Source organism: Rhineura floridana, chromosome 11 (assembly GCF_030035675.1).
Source record: "Rhineura floridana isolate rRhiFlo1 chromosome 11, rRhiFlo1.hap2, whole genome shotgun sequence".
In the NCBI taxonomy this organism is placed as follows: domain Eukaryota; kingdom Metazoa; phylum Chordata; class Lepidosauria; order Squamata; family Rhineuridae; genus Rhineura; species Rhineura floridana.
The window spans coordinates 55,218,742-55,235,725 of NC_084490.1; the positions used below are offsets into that span (position 1 = coordinate 55,218,742).

The 16,984-nt window shown below is 42.3% G+C and overlaps 1 protein-coding gene and 1 non-coding gene across 7 annotated transcripts; one reads left to right on the forward strand and one right to left on the reverse strand.

Moving 5' to 3' along the window:
* The first annotated feature begins 796 nt into the window (after window positions 1-796).
* DCAKD (dephospho-CoA kinase domain containing) lies at window positions 797-16,265 on the forward strand. 6 transcript variants are annotated; one of them, XM_061589554.1, is made up of 6 exons: window positions 797-874; window positions 4,396-4,613; window positions 6,190-6,307; window positions 8,040-8,243; window positions 13,925-14,012; window positions 14,951-16,265. In XM_061589554.1, the coding sequence occupies exons 3-6, from the start codon at window positions 6,196-6,198 to the stop codon at window positions 15,234-15,236; spliced, it is 690 nt and encodes a 229-aa protein (XP_061445538.1). In that variant the 5' UTR covers window positions 797-874; window positions 4,396-4,613; window positions 6,190-6,195; the 3' UTR covers window positions 15,237-16,265. The 6 variants fall into 6 exon arrangements, with proteins under 6 accessions (XP_061445538.1, XP_061445541.1, XP_061445542.1 ...); XM_061589557.1 differs by having other exon boundaries at window positions 814-837; XM_061589558.1 differs by having other exon boundaries at window positions 831-874; window positions 4,401-4,613.
* On the reverse strand, window positions 8,531-8,649 carry LOC133368142 (5S ribosomal RNA). The gene has a single exon (XR_009758601.1). It is a non-coding gene; the product is annotated as a 5S ribosomal RNA (ribosomal RNA).
* Window positions 16,266-16,984: the final 719 nt, after the last annotated feature.

Below are 16,984 nucleotides of genomic sequence, written 5' to 3' on the forward strand. Positions count from 1 at the left end.
TTTAACAGGAGCTGCCTCTTTTACTACCCCCTTTTCCTTCAGGGAGCTAAGGGCAGCATATATGGCACCACTCCCAAGAGCACAGTTTTGTGAGGTTAGGGTGACTGACCCGAGATCACCCTGCAAATTTAATGGCCAAGTAAACCTGATCTCCCCAGTCGAAGCCCAACTTTCAAACCACTGCTGCACTGATCAACCCACTAGGAAAAAGTGGTCTGACTGTTTTTTTGTTTTCAAGCAAGTTGCTCAAAAAGCAACAAAGTAAGGCAGAGGGGATGACCCCCCCCAAGTCTTTGTTCTTGTAAATTGTACTGTACACCTTGGGTGACAACACAGATTTTGCATTGGACTGTGGTCCAGCATCCACCAGAACCCACATGTTCTGCCCTAGATCCTATCTGGGCTTCACCCTCAGCCCTCCGATGCATCAGAATGTGATATTTCAAGAACTGGCAACAATCCTAATTTTACCTAGGATACAAAGAACTCTACCACTGAACTATCCAGCCGCCAGCTGCGATCCCGTCCCAACCCCTTTCAAGCAACCAGTCATCAATACTACTGACAGTTCCATAGGAACCCCAGATCTATCACTTGCAAAGAGGGGCAGCTTTAAAATGACCATGTTGTCAGATAGTAAGTTCCACTCTCCTCCTCTTCCCATTCATCGCCCCTCGCTTTCATCTTCCTCCACTCTTTCTGAAATTGTACTGTCTGCTTCGAAGCTGGATAAGCAGAAACAGGCTGGGCAGTAGTAATTGGATGGATTTTGCAGCGTGACTCTTTTCTGCCAATAGGAAGTCAGAAAAGTTAGACATGAGTGAAGCCTGCAAGAGGGTCAGTATTAGTCACCATTTGGAGGCGGAATAGTTGGGTGAGTGAGAGATTTTGTGAGGGTCGAGACCCTTCCTCCACTGAGTGGGAGCTGGAAGGTTTAACATATTATATGGGAGAGGAAGTTTGCTTCTATTCTTCAGCTCATTTCCTGAGCCACCTTCAGGGTTTCTGAGTACAGTACGTGCAGAGTTTCCCCCACCTCGTTCAGCATCCACGGTTACATGGAAGGAATTCCAGGTTGACCCAGCAGGTTTAATCCTCAGCGCTTCTCTTTTTAGAAATTATGGAGGGGGTGGGGACTCCACATATGGCGGAGGGAAGTATTTTATTTTTATTTTTTTTCTCACGTTTTTGTGAACAGTGATTTTCAGCCCGTTTTTGCTTGAGGAAGTAAAAAAATTGATGGGCCAACCTTCCCATCCAAAGTTTTTGTAAAAAAGTATAAACTGGTAATAAATAATGTGTTCAGCAATCACAAATTTCTAATGTAAAATCTGGACTAATTAATAAATAGAACTTTGAATAGAACTTTGAATGTGAAGAGGCTGAGGGCCCTGGTTTAAAAACACTGGAATACTGGTTCATAGCCAAACCTGAAGCTTATTAAGGTTGTATTGATGGTACACATTTAATAGATAAAATATTAATTACAATATAATGAATGAAAAGAGTACAATAATATTATGAGCCTTCACTATTGATTTTTGATTGAGATATGGTCCTACATGGGTGCCCTGTAGCAGCTTTTATCTTTGGGGGGGGAAACCTAGATGTTATGCTGGGAGATCGATAAAGTGCATATTTTCCCCTGCAGATCAAAAAAGCTTGGGCATCATAGAATCATAGAGTTGGAAGGTGCGTAAAGGCCATTGAATCCAACCCCTTGCTCAATGCAGGAATCCAATGCAGGGATGGAGGAACTCAAACTGGGAAAATGGTACAGGGGATGGGGGGGGATGGGATAATACTTTCCTTCCCTTATTGCTGCAGTTCTGGTTTGATTTAGGGATCCCAGTTGCTGTTTTTAACTGAGGGGAAGGGCTGATCACAGATATCCCATGTCCCCAGTTTTGTCCCGAAATATTATATTTTGAAACTGTTGATTTTCATAGTTTTTTTAATTGACACACACTATTTAGCTCTCAGGATAAAATTCACTTCCCCGAAAAAAAAATTTTTTCACAGCCCTGCCCTAAAGGAAAAAGGTCTGTATTTTGCCACCCTACTTAGGATTGCAAACCATTAGGTATTATATCTGCCTATTAGAGTTTTTTGCTCATCAAGTATTATGTGAAATAAAACAGATAATTTGAACCGGGAGATTTCATTCTCCCCATTCATTGATCAAGCCCCATAATCTACCAGATTGGCTTGGACAGTTCCTTCCTGCTTTCTAATGCTGTCGTCAATCTCTGTGGCAAAGGAAGCTAAACTGAAGGGAGGGGCCATAATCAGCAGAGGAACTCATTCTTTGTATATGGAAGACCACAGGTTCAGTCAGTTGCACTGCTTATCAGAATGTTTCTGGGCCGTTTCAAAGCGCTGGTCTTGACATTTACAAGTTTAAATGGTTTGAGAGACCAGGTTATTGAAGGACTGCCTATATCCATATTTACTAATAGGCAAAAAACCTCATGGTTTAAGAATGTACCTATAGCCAACAGATACTTCTATCAAACTTTAAAAAGTAGGGAAATTGGGCAGCTATAGTGAATGCACCATGGGAGCAGCAGACCTGACCTCCTCTCTGAGATATTGTTTATTGTTATGTGCCTTCAAGTTGATAACGAGTTATGGCAGCCCTATGAATCAGTAACCTCCAATAGCATATGTTATAAACCACCCTGTTCAGATGTAAGTTCAGGTCTGTGGCTTCTTTTATGGAATCAATCCATCTCTTGTTTGGTATTTTTATACTTTTATATTTGTTTGGTAATATCTGAGATATAGTACTGTCCTACAAATTTGTAAAAATGCAAACACAATTTGGGTTGGTCTTTCACAGTCCAATCCAGTTTCTGAATAGCTTGGAAGAATTTGGTAATGTGCCTCTGAGCATATGGTAAATGGTGGCAGGGGGAAGGGGAGAGGAGAGCAGAGGAGGGAAGGGGGAGGGAGAGCAGGAGATTGTGTGGGCAGGCAGGCAGGCACTGGGCAGAGGAAAAGCCCCTTTCCTTTCCAAAAGGAAAACACTATTAACAGTATCATTATTTTTCAAGTTTTTCCCCACCTTTTTATTCTATAGCAGATACATGTAGTCTCTCACCCAAATTTCAACCAAAGTTGAAACTGATTTGCCAAGCCAAACAGCTGTTACTCTGGTTTTCAGAACACTCACAGTTGGTTCTTACTGAGCATGCCCTGCCCTATCATAGAATCCAATGTTAATTTTCTTAAATTAATTAAAAATCAGCCACCATTTTTTAAACTTTTAAATTGCTGAAGATGAAGGTCAGAATATGCCAGTAATAGGATTACAAGTACTCTGTGAACATGCATAATTTTTAATTCATTTCAACAAATTATGAGACCACTGACAGAAAAAAAGTTCACCAAGGTTCTGGATTTTTTTATTCCTGTTTTAGACTTTAAACTGTGGATTCTCTGAGTGTTTTTTATATCACCATGAAAACTTAGAGAGTTGTTAAGCAAATGTTTATGAGTTCAGGACTATAAGTTTTGTAAGATTTTGTTTTGAAATGAGCTTATGGGAAGCAGCAGAATGGCAGGGGGGTATTTTCAATTTAACATGGTGGAATGTGGAAAAAACATGGTTGTGGCTGTATAATGAACCTGCTCTTGGTTTAAGATCAGCACTGGAGTCTTTACTCATTTGCCCACCTTTAAGATCAACTAGATTGGCAAACACTACAGCAGGGCCTTTTTGGTAGTGGCCCCTAACTTATGGAACTCCTCCCAAGAGAGGCATCATTGGCCCTCTCAGTTGCGGTATAAAAGGCTTTGAAAACCCACCTGTTTCAAAAGGTGTTTAATTGATATGCTTTACAGGTCATGCTTCTGTTTTATTGATTTATTGCTGTTATTCTCTGGAAATGGTTTTTTGTGTGTGTACTGCCTTCAAGTCAATTCCGACTTATGGCAACCCTATGAATAGGGTTTTCATGAGGCTGAGAGGCAGTGACTGACCCAAGGTCACCCAGTGAGCTTCATGGCAATGTGGGGATTCGAACCCTCGCAGTCCAATACCTTAACCACTACACCACACTGGCTCTCTGACCTACGAATAGGGTTTTCATGGTAAGCGGTATTCAGAGGGGGTTTACCATTGCCTTCCTCTGAGGCTGAGAGGTAGTGACTGGCCCAAGGTCACCCAGTGAGCTTCATGGCTGTGTGGGGATTTGAACCCTGGTCTCCCAGGTCGTAGTCCAACACTCTAACTACTACACCACACTGGCTCTCTGGAAATGGTTTTATGCTTGTTGAAATATATTTTAATGTATTGTTAGTTTCTTCTGTTTTTTTAGTGTTAAAGTTTTATTATAATACTGTCCTGTATTTTTATGTTTATATTCACTTCCTTGGGTGGACTTGGTCCAGAAAAGCAATTTATAAACATTTAGGAGATAATAATCCCCACACCTCCAACTTAAAAGAACACCAGGAAGCATGACTGGGAAAGGCGTTTGTGTCTGAGACCCTGGAAAGCTGTTGGCAGTGACTGTATTTAGTACCAATCTAAATACAAGAAGAACAGGGAACCTGTGACCCTCCGGATCTCGTCAGCCGCAGCTTGCATTATTATTATTAAAATAAAGGTAAATAATAATAATCTCCCACCTTTCCTCCAAAAAGCTCAAGGTGGCATACATGCTTTCTCTCTCTCTCCATTTTGTCCTCACAACAACCTGTGAGATAGGTTAGGCTGAGATACAGTGACTGGACTAAAGTCATTCAGTGGGCTTCATGGTGGAGTGGGGATTTGAACTCTAGTCTCCCAGGTCCTAGTCCAACACTCTAACCTCTACACTCTAACAATGCCTGGAGATCTTCAGGTTCCTCATCTCTGAGATAGACCAAAGGTCTGATTTAGTGTCAGTGTCATATGCTCAACCTGGTTCTGCCCCTGGTCTACACCAAATCCACCACACTCCACCTTGATAGGTCAAAATCTGCCCCGGATGCAACCCATCACTGGAACCACCCACTGACCAGATATTTTTAAAGTCACAAATTAGCAACCCTAGATACAGTTGGCAGTCACTCACATTCCATTGTTGCATAGAGATTAATATGTCTGCAACCTGTTCATATAAGAAAATAGGTCCTGTTCAGTAGCTGTAACTGGAGACATATAGGGCAATAATAGTTCAAGATACTGGAAAGGCTCTAATGAGGGCTCTAGTAAAGAGAGGGGAGGATCTTTTAGTGAGAAGCCATAATGCCTTGGTTAATGACCAGAAGCAGAATCTGGTTTTTATATAATGAGACCTAGTTGTTGGAAGAATGAGGCCTAGTTAGGGTTGGACTGATGGGCTGGAGGCTATATATGAGGGAAGCAGTGAGCCCTAGCTGGGAGATTTGAAGGTAACCTCTTCTGTATTGTGTTTGTGGCACTGAAGCCTCTGACACTGATTGGATGACCTGGTGTGGTGTGGTGCTAAGCTGTTTGTAATCAAGTTTCAGTGAGGAGGAACCTGTAATTTGGCTGGGATTAAAACCTCACAGGAACATGGGCTGAGGAATGGGAAGCTATGGGACAGGGAGCCCAGAGGCAAGGAAGCTGATCAAAGCGTAGGTGATGGTCTAAGGAAGAGGAATCTGGAAGAAGGATACATGGAGAATGAAGTGTGAAGAAAGTACAGAAAAGTCAGGGAAATGTGGCAGGAAAGGGGCTAATTGGAGATTCTTTGTGATGTTTAAGATGAGGAAGGGCTGTATACCGAAAGGTGAAGGAGGGAGACAGGAGTGTTAGGATGCTTGTCAAGAGACAGGATGGCTAATGGAAGTGGCTGCTGGATCTAGGCCCAGACAGGAGAATTTGGTCAGTTATGGTTTCTTTAGTCATTGTAGCGCTGTGATCTGGCAATCTTATGGGGCCAATGAGGGACCAAAAATGATGGTGGTGGGAGTGCTGAAATCCACTAATTAATGGAAGTTTCCTGCCAGGCTGTTGGTTCTAGTTTCTTGTACTGATAGATAGTAACTCAGAAATGTAAATATTTTTTCCCTTTGTATATTTTATATTAAAATTTAAAATAGAAGGGTAGGTGACAAGGCAGAGTGGGAATGAGAGTGGAGGAAAGTTGAAGCTCTTCAAAACAAAGTTACTAATTGGCTCAAGCTGAATTTCACTTTTTTATTGCTGCTTAACATTCTTTTTTTCTTTTCCAGGGTAGGATGTTTCTGGTGGGACTGACAGGTGGCATCGCGTCAGGAAAAAGCACAGTGGTTGCTATGCTACAGGCATTGGGCTGCGCTGTTATTGATGCTGATGTTATAGCCCGGCAAGGTGAGACAGCCTGTGCTACTTGGTGCAAGGGTGAACAGAAGATGAACTGTGATTCACCAGAGGACTGCTGACCAGAGGCAGTACATACTACAGGCTTCCCAAAGGAGTCATTGTTCGTTGGATCCATGATTGGGACCTTGCCCCCAGTTCACTTATTTGATGAAGGGTGCGATAAAAATGAAGCAAATAATTAAGTACAGGTCCATGCTGCTTACCATCCAGTCTCTTAATTGTGGCATTCCCAGATACCTTGGGGCCAAACTACACATTACATTTTCTTCTTTAAAAAGCAGACTTTGGGGTAGAGGGGTGATCTGGATCAGGCCTGCCACCCTGAAGAAGAGAGGCTTTCCTCTTTGCCTATGTACTGCAGCCCATCCAAATCGCGCACAAACGTCACCCCTTGGGAGGTGTTGATGACCATGAAGGGGAAACCATATTGGCAAAAACACTGTACCTATATCTTTTTTCCTGCATGGCTAATTGCAGCTGATGGGGGGGGTGCAATTTAAGTTGGGGAATCAGTGTGGGGGGGTGAAGCTTTTTCTTTAAAATGCTCTGCCTACACTGTAGTTCTGATCCAAATTCCACCCGCCTACTTTCCCAGCTGTTTATTTTTAAAGAAGAAAATAAAATTATGTTGGGAGTTAAAATCATGGCACTGTAACGTAATGTGTAGTTTGGCCCTCAGATTAAGGAAAGGAAATCCTTAAAAATCTACATTTGGGATGTGTGTGGCTTTCCTGATCTCAGTGGGCCACAGCTGAGGCATCAGGATAGGAAGTGAAAGCTGTACAAAATTCTGTGTATTACTCAGGACAGGGTTTGTCACCACATGGGTTAGCCAGTATAAAAGAGCAACATACCACATAGGATGTTTTGATGCCCAGTTGCATAAATGGCTGTCTAGAAAGATTTATGCTTCACAGTATGTATTTGATCCTCTCAAGAGCTACTAGCCTTGCTAGCAAAAAATGCACTTTCTGGCTACTAAAAGCTAGCGGCTTCCAATAGGATGGATACTGCCATCTTGCCTTGCTTGTGAGCTTCCAGAGGCATCAGCTTATTGCTGCTGGAAGACACAGTGCTGCTCTATTGATCTGTTCCAGTAGGATAGTTCTTGTGCTCTTGTTTGGTAATCTGTGGATTGGCGCTAGAGGCAAGAATGCTAATCTGAAAAGTTTGGGAGAGGTACTGTGGCTTTCAGCTTTGAGTAAGAAGTTGTGTTCTTCTCTTCCCTCCATCAGCAACAGTTGGAGCCTGCCTTTCTTATCAGTTGGAGGACCTCTGCCAGTTGGGTGGGCTAGCTGGAGCCAGGGATGCTGTGAATTCCAACGTGGGCTAACCTGAGCTGCACTTCCTGGATTAGTGTGCAGAGCGGAATCTTGTCATCCTTCAGATTTCACACATTTCCAAATTACTCAGCTCAAAAAAAAGACAGAAATGAATACACTGAGATAAAATACATATTTAAATATAATTTTTCAAGGGGATTTTTAAAGACCAAATGGGCAGAATAACGTGGAAAAAAGGGACAGATTGAATGAGCAAGTGTGAAATTGTCACAGACTGGAAATGGGCATGTCTGTCCATCCACAGGTGAAGCCTCCCAACTTGCTGTTTGTTTCCTTGTCACCCTTGGCTTTGGTTGAGTTTCCCAGCACTATCCGTGATCACAAACTTAAAGAAACTCTGTTGGGCCTTAATGTCAATACCCTGTTCCTTTCCTCAGTGGTCCAGCCACGTTTCCTGGCATATCGGCGTATTGTGCACTCCTTTGGTCCTGAAATTCTCTTGGAGACCGGTGAGATCAACCGTGAAGCTCTAGGAAGCATAATTTTCTCTCAGCCGGAAAAGCGTCAGCTGCTAAATTCCATCACTCACCCTGAGATCCAGAAGGAGATACTGAAACAGATTTTGAAATACTTTGTGCTTGGTAAGCTACTGGTGAGGTAGATATTACTTTGCAAAATCCTCGGGGCATCTATACATGCTGACATCTCCCTTTACCGTGCATTTATTTTTCTTTGCCGGCTGAGAGAGGAAGAACTGGAAAAGGCATCTTAGCTTCTTCCTTTGTGCCATGTTGTTTGTGATCATCCACTCACTGCTGCTGTTATATGCCTTCAAGTCGATTACGACTTATGGTGACCCTATGAATCTTTTTTGGATATATTCATAGGGTTTTCATGGTAAGAGGTATTCAGAGGTGGCCTTCCTTTAAGCCTACGGCACCCGGTATTCCCAGGTGGTCTCCCATCCAAGTACTAACCAGGCCTGACCCTGCTTAGCTTCCGAGATCAGACGAGATTGGGCGTGCTCAGGCTAGTACGGCCGTAGGCATTCACTGCTTACATCCTGAGAATTTTCTTTTTTTGTTCTTGCCCTTTGCGTTTTTGCTCCCTTAACGTGCCTTTAAAGAGCACACACAAAAGAGTCTTTGGGAAGTATTGTGCATAATGTCATACCTTCAAAAATGCTCGCATGCGTCCCCTGCGCATGCACACACATACACACAGCCCACTTTCCCTGATGCTCTTACAAAAGCTCTTTTTGAACTCGATAAGGTAAAATAATGGTTTGACAGCTGGGATTTCTGCAGCGTCTTTCTGTTCCCTTTCATTCTTCTGATAACTGTAACAAATACAGCTGTCAAATCTGTCTAATCAAGTGCCTGATAATATCGCTGGCTGCTTTGGAGGTCTCAGGGTAGAAAAGAAGGCTGCCCTTACTAGAAGGAATTGGAACTCGCTGAAAATAGATAGGGTCAGTGGGGGGAAGGTGGAGCTCTGCCCTCCAGTTTTCTAAGGTCACTGTAAGCTCCCTAGAATACAAGATGAGAGGAGAAAGCATTTAGGGAAAGGGAAAATAACCTCACTGGCTATCCTCAGGACTTTGGATTTTTTTTTCTACTAAGGAAGATACTTTTGCAAATTAAGTTTACTTGGAGTAATTCAACTCCTGTCATTCAAGTTAGTAGCAATATTATAAAAGCACCAACAGTGTACGTGGTATTTTACAGAGTTTCCTAAGAGAAAAATAGATGGGAGCCTGCAGCCTTGTAAATAAGGCCACAAATGTTACTAGCCTGATGGCGGTTGGCAGATGAGGGAGGGATGGAGACCTCCATCTCTCCTTCACCAATACATTGCATTTCTGTGCTTGGTGTGGAAAAGGAGGTTACCCTCCTCTGGTAGTCCACTTGGTTTGTATGATGGGTGCACTCACCTGCTCATTCACCTGTATGGAGTTCCATGCATTTTCCTGCTCACAGTCTCTTATGGGCTACCAGGCTAGTGGTTTAATACAAGGCTTGTCTAGACAGAGGAGGGAGAAAGACAGCAGAGGATGTATGTGAGCAAATGCCATTCCATGTACTTAAGCTTGGTTATAGCTGGGAACAAGGGTTAAGTGCTTAAGCCAAAGGCCTTGTGGAGGGATTTAAAGGAAGGGGGAGAAATGTTTAAGGAGGGGATTCCATTGTAGCGTTGGAGAATGGGCAGAGCTGTGGTAAGGAGCAAGAGAGACTTCTGAGTATTTGTGGGTGGTTGAGCTGGAGGTCACAAGCTCGAAAGCTTAAAAAAATGTTTTTAAAGATGTAAAAATAAATAAGTAGGGGTATTATGAGCCAAACTGTAGGGTAGAACAAGGTGGGTATAATGTAGAGTTAATGGGGAAGGAGTTTTATTTAATGGTCTTGTTTATTGGGTATTTGTATGGCGCAAAGTGGGTTAAACATTTTTTTTAATTTAATTTCTGCACCTTTCTGTGTTGACCTGCTGCATCACTTCTGTTGATCCCAGATGAGCAAGGTGGGGGTCTATCACTGGGTTGACCAGTGACAGGGGAAAAGCACTCTGCGCATGCTCAAGGGCATCCTCTTGATTCCTCCTGTAAAAAGGCTGAGTCTACTACTGCAAATAGTTTCTTGAGTCAAATCTCAGCACCAGTGAAGCCCTCCCTTCAAATCCCTCCTCAAAACCCTCCTTTTCCATGTGGCCTTTGACTTAGCTGCTTAGTCCTAGAGTCATGCGTAAAATGTATCATTCAGGAAGAAAGGATAAGAACTTGCAGAATCAAATATTCAGCCCTGTAAAGGAAGAGCTATCAGAATTCTTAGGGATTGTAATCCAATTTTTAGGGGACAGAGTTCCCCCAAATCTTACCAAAATTATTATTCTCCTCTTCCACCTGGTGTCCCTTTTATATACTTGACCTGCAATCCTATATCCACTTACCTCGAAATAAATTCCATTGCATCTGTGTTGGAATTGATTTTTAAGACGTTTTGAAAAAAGATTAAAAATGTTTTTTAAGGTGTTTTGTTGTAATATATTTTAAGTCTGTTTTTAAGATGTTTTAGAATGTCTTTGTCTGCCACCCTGGGCACCTGCTGGGAGGAAGAGCAGGATATAAATTTAATAAATAATAAGTGATTGATGGATTGTGTTATTGATTGTTGTATAAACTGCTTTGTGACCATCTGTGGTGAATGACTATATATATATACAATGTAAATGTACTGCCTTCAAGTCGATTCCGACTTATGGCGACCCTATGAACAGGGTTTTCATGGAGGACTTCCGGGAAGGGTAACTTCACTTGTGCCTGCTTTTGAGACGGGCTCCCGCCTCACAAGAAGCTTATTCAGATATAAATCAGTCAGAACATTTTTTTTTTTTGACTGATGAAATTTCTCCCAGGCAGGGAGAAACGTAGAGATCAACCTCAAAAGCCTGTTTTTGTTGGGAGGACTGGATTTCATTAATTTATGAGAAAAGGTCCAGCCAGCAATGCCGGACGGACTTCCGAACAAGCTCTATATGTTTAAGCGATACGTTTATCTTTTCTTCAAAGAGAAAACGGACTAACAGGCAAGCACCCTTCTTTCTTTTTTTTACTTGGTTTAAATTGTTGCAGCAAAAAGAGATTTGTCAAATGAATCAGCTTTAAAGAACTTCTGGGTGAGCTATAACTCTTCTCTGTTATTCACGAAATTAACAGCTTATCTCTGTTTCTATTGCAAAAATCTGTCCTGGAAGTGCATTCTAAAGATATAAACAGAAGAGGGATTTCTATTCCGAGGAGAAAAAAATAAAAAATATGAACTTTGGAACATTATATTGTCTGGGACTATTCTCTTTTTGGTCTATTTTATTTTGACGAATCTGCTTCTTCACGACGCCACTAACTGTTTTGATGCTGGGAACTAAATTTGTTTTGTATTCTTGAACATAGAGAGATAAGGCAGGCTGCTCTGTTTATACTGTGATGTCATCAAGCCTGGAATATTAACCCAATTGTTGCTGAAATAAGAAGTGGTTCTTTATTTTTGTTTTGTTTTGTTTTCGTGGTTTTAAAAATGGCAATCAAGAAAGTGGCTGAGAATCTGGAAGTAATTATGTTTCAGAAAATAATGGATGAGATTGAGATAACGAAACAAACCCTGCGACAGGGCAGTAAGGAGCTGAAAATTGAACTGAGCAAAATGACGCAGGAGCTTAAAGAAATAGGGGATCCTGTGAGAGAGGAGAATGAGATCAGAGATGAGAAAAGAAAAAATAAAGGGAAGACACAAGCCCTGGAGATTGGAACAAATGTGGAATTGGAAAAAGATCTGGAGTTTATGGATATTAGAAATAAAATCTACTGTTTGGAACTTAACGTTATCTCTGAAGAAATTAATGAAGATATTAGAGATAAAGTTATCAATGGCTTAGATAATTTTCTGGACTGGAATGACGTGATGGAGCTTGATATAGAGAAAATCTATGGAATTAACTGCAGCCATGTGACAATGGAAAAACTCTCAAGAGATGAGCCAGTGCATTTTGTAAAAAAGAAGAACAAAGATATGACTTTACAACAATATTTCAGCAACTTATTCAGAATTGATGGCAAGAAAATATTTGGGATAGAGGAAATTCCCATCAGACTCTTATTATATGACTATGGCTATGACAGCAAGATTATTATGGAATACTGATAATGGAAGATTGGACACTGAAATTACTGGACTTAACAAGACTACTGAAGATGGAAGATGGAATTAATATGGATAATGGAATAATGGCTATTGAAATTATTGGACTTAACAGATTTGATGAGATGGATTAATTGATATGTTTATTTGGACTATGGTTATGACAATAAGATTATTATTATTATTAACGAGATGGATTAATCGACATGTTTATTTGGAGAAAAATTGACAGATATATTTCTTAAAGAATTGAAACCTCTCTTTGACTTTTTGTGGAAAGAATAAAGTAATGGCTATGAGATTTGATGATTAATTAAGATAACTACAGGAGGAAAGTGATTTTATAATATAATTTAAGAGACAGGATTGTTATATATTGTAGACCTATAACTGATCTGCGACAAATGGGAAGTCAACATTTTATTTTTTTGTTTAATCATTTTTGTTTTGTTTTTTGTCTTTGAATGTTTTATGATTTTGTTTTGTTTGTTTTATGGAAATTTGAATAAAAATTATTGTAAAAAAAAAAAGAACAGGGTTTTCATGGTAAGCGGTATTCAGAGGGGGTTTACCATTGCCTTCCTCTGAGGCTGAGAGGCAGTGACTGGCCCAAGGTCACCCAGTGAGCTTCATAGCTATGTGGAGATATTGTAGGTTGTATTCAACTAAGTCCTCCCCAGAGTAGACCCAATGAAATAAATGAACCTAAATTAATCATGTCTGTTATTAAAGTATTAGTTCCCCTCTATTCAGCACTGGTTAGGCCTCATCTTGAGTACTGTGTCCAGTTCTGGTCTCCACACTTCAAGAAGGATGCAGACAAACTGGAACAGGTTCAGAGGAGGGCAACAAAGATGATCAGGGGACTGGAAACAAAGCCCTATGAGGGGAGACTGAAAGAACTGGGCATGTTTAGCCAGAAGAAGAGAAGACTGAGGGGAGATATGATAGCACTCTTCTAGTACATGAAAGGTTGTCACACATAGGAGGGCCGGGGTCTCAGAGTGCAGGACACGGAATAATGGGCTCAAGTTGCAGGAAGCCAAATTTCAAGTGAACATCAGGAAAAACTTCCTAACTGTTAGAGCCATACGACAATGGAACCAATTACCTCACTGTCTAACACTGGAGGCATTCAAGAGGCAGCTGGACAGCCATTTGTCGGGAATGCTTTGATTTGGATTCCTGCATTGAGCAGGGGGTTGGACTTGATGGCCTTATAGACCCCTTCCAACTCTACTATTCTATGATTCTATGTTCTTTCAGAGACAGACATACCATAACATTATCTATTTTAGACTAACATTTTGGGGAAAATATATGAACAAGGCCAAAATCTGAAAAGCTACTTGAGACATAGGATTATTTGTTTTACCTTTTTATCCCTCTCCTTTGAACAGTGCACTATAATGCTGGAACTGTCCTATGTTTCAGGATCAGTTTGCCACTGGAGGAGAGGAAGGTTTTCTTGTAGGGGAAAGCAATATCTCAGTGCCTTATTGGCACATGGATCCATTAACATTATTTAATTTGTAACACTTTACACAAAGCTTGTAGTGCTGTGTATGTATGTGTGTGTGGTGGGGAGTCAACATTTGCTGTTTCCAGTAGAAAATGTACTTTATTTTTTCCAGGCTATCGGTATGTCATCCTGGATATCCCACTCCTTTTTGAAACCAACACACTGACCAAGTTCATGAAACACACAGTTCTTGTGTACTGGTAAGGACATTGTAGGGAACAGTGTTGTTACGTCTCAATATCACGGTGCCAGTCGCTTTGATGGAGGGCAAAGGATGGCTATTGGAATGTGTTGATGCCTTCTACATGGAGTCAGAAACTGATGGCCATTCAGATGCACTGCCTTTTTAAGGGCAGTACCCAAGTGGCCATGCAGAAAGGAATGGGCTAAGGCCCTGCCCTTGGGCTTGCGAGCCTCAGAATGAAGGTATATGAAAAGTTTGCCATTCCATAGGGTCACACCCCCTTCTGGGTAATCTTCCAGGGGCCACATGCTAGTTGTAGATGGGCTAGAGTCAAAAGTGGGCAGAGCAATGAATGTGAATTTTGCCTTTGTACAGTAGGTTAGTTTCTACACAGCCTCACCCACCCCTCTCGATCCAAGGGGTGTTATTCAAGGACGCATTCCAGCCAAGTAGGAACTGTCAAGGATGATGCAAAGCAGGACAGGAGTGGCTTGAGGAGAGAGGGGGTGGCTGGGAAGAGTCCCACAGGCCAGGCAGAGAGGCTCTGGGGGCTGCATTTGTCCCCTGAGCCCAAGGTTCCCCATCTCTGAGTTAGATGGGGAAAGTGAATCTGTTCAGGGATTTTACTGGAGAGGGAGCAAACTTTTTCCCTGTCAGCTTTTTGGGGGCGAGGAAGTAGGTTTTGCCTCTTCTCAGCAGGCTTGCCGATTGCAGTCATTGCCTGTCATCCCACAGAACTCAGTGGGCGCCTTGGCAACTGAGCCCGCTCCTAGCTGCATAACCCTGCCCCTTTGATCTCTTCCTTGTCTCTCCCTGAGTTTCTGTGTCTTAGTCATGCCAGTGCGTGCAAGAGAGTGTCAGGAGGTGGTTATAAAGATAGATGCAATATATATAGCCTAGTGGCCCTTTCTGGCTTTCTTCCTGAGCTAAGCTCTTCTCCCTTCCTTTGTCAAGTGACCCCCAGACCCAGCTGGTCCGCCTGATGCAGAGGAATGGGCTGACCCGGGCAGAGGCAGAAGCACGCATTGCCGCCCAGTTGCCCCTTGATCAAAAGGTGAAACTGGCCAGCCATGTAATCGACAACTCGGGAGACCTTGAGACCACAAGGAAGCAGGCCCTGAAGTTGCACACCTCTCTGGAGGACTCCATGGACTTCCTGCTGGTGCGCCTCTTGGCACTCACAGCAGCGGCTGGGGTTGGCAGTGTTGTGTATTTTCTACTGCGGCATCTCGTGGCTTAATTTGCCACTGGTGGTGGTGGTGGTGATGAGGAGGTAAGGTGGGACCAAACCCTTCCACGCTGGAATTGTCGGTGTTGGGAACGGCAATAGAGATCCAGCGCCTTTCCATAGTTTTGCCATCTGAATGCAAGTGAGTAAAAAGGCCTTTAAAAACCAGACAACAGCATATTGGCTACAGTCTTTCTAAATTTTTTTAAAAACCCAGAAGATGAAAGGTGGCCTCATTCCCTCCACAGAGCTTCTTGGCTTTCTTTCTTTGCAGTGCCTTTGCAAAAGATTTAGTTGCAGCTCTGGAGGGAAAATGGTTGGAGACACAGCTTACTAAAGTTGGTGGGGAATTTGGCCTCCTGGGTCTAGGGGCTGTCAGTGGGGAGTAGCTTGCTGACTACAAGTGAAATGTCACAACATCCAACATCCTTTTCCTGTTCATTTCCGAGGATAAGCCCATGGCAAAGTTACTTTTTAGAAAAGGATCATGTGCTTTAAAAAAATGTGTCATGGGCTTCTTCCCTCCCATCTCATACATGGTGAAATTTGGTATTGACCACATCCGTGAGAACTTTATTTTCAGCGGGTTCTCCAGGAACCTGGTCAGTATTGAATATTGCTTGCGGGGAAGTGCCCTCAGCCAGAATATTCTCTGTGGTGAACAGACAAGGAATCTCTGAGGTATGAATATACCCGGAGAGCTGGGACTGCTGTTTGTAGGATGTTTGTTTACTGCATTTCATTTAACATCTTTTTATCAATATGACTTGTACAATTCAAGTGTTGTATATACTAGTCCCACAATATAGTCTTGGTAATTACAAACTGGAGCCTATAGACTGCTTCTCTGTACCTGGCTTATATTCAAACTAATTAGTGTATTGGATCTTAATGCATTCCAAATATGTGATTTTCAAACTTCTTACATTTCGGAAACCCTTATCACATAGATTTGTCTGTTGAGGAAAACCTGTGCTTGCAAAATCCTTGTGTGGCGAGGAGAATACCCTGTTAATTAAAGCACTGTCCAGGCTGATCGTACCTCACTGTAGCCCCGTGTGAACTGAGAGCACTCCCCAGAACATACTTAACACAATAGCAAGGCTGCACATTGCATGGGAGGATCAGCAGCAATCAAAGACAAGTCTATGGTGTGACTGTACTTGGAATATTGTGTACTGTTCTGGTCCCTGCATCTCCAAAGAGTGTTGTAGAAAAGGTTCAGCAAAGGTTAGTCAAAATGATCACCCTATGAGGAAAGGTTACAATATTTGAGGGCTTTTAGTTTAGAGAAAAGGTGAGTAAGATGAGTAAGAACCATGACGGGTTTATAAGATTATGGTTATGTGGAGAGTGGATAGGGAGAGGTTTTCCGCACTCTCTCATAACACTAGAATTTGGGACCATCCAAAAAAGCTGAATGGTGGAAGCTTCAGGACAGGAATGTTGAAAGATTCAGGACAGATAAAAGGTGGTATGTTTCACAATGCATAGATCGACTGTGGAATTTGCAGCCACAAGATATCGGTATGGCCACCAACTTGGATGGCTTTAAAGGGGGCTTGGACAAATTGATGGTGGATGAGGCTTTCAGTGGCTTGTGCCATCATGGCTATGTGCTATAGTGACGGGGTGGTGTGCCTCTGAATACCAGTTGCTGGGGAACACAAATAGGGAGAGTGCTGCTGTGCTCATGTCCTGCTTGTGGGCTTCACCGTAGGCATCTAGTTGGCTGCTGTGAACCGTTGATCTCATCCAGC

What these genes read in the sequence shown, in the direction of transcription:
- DCAKD (XM_061589554.1), top strand. Translation starts at nt 6,196, where the DNA reads ATGTTTCTGGTGGGACTGACAGGTGGCATCGCGTCAGGAAAAAGCACA. An exon ending in TTTGAAATACTTTGTGCTTG is followed by an intron (nt 8,244 to 13,924) that starts GTAAGCTACTGG and finishes TATTTTTTCCAG; the next exon opens with GCTATCGGTATGTCATCCTG. An exon ending in CACACAGTTCTTGTGTACTG is followed by an intron (nt 14,013 to 14,950) that starts GTAAGGACATTG and finishes TCCTTTGTCAAG; the next exon opens with TGACCCCCAGACCCAGCTGG.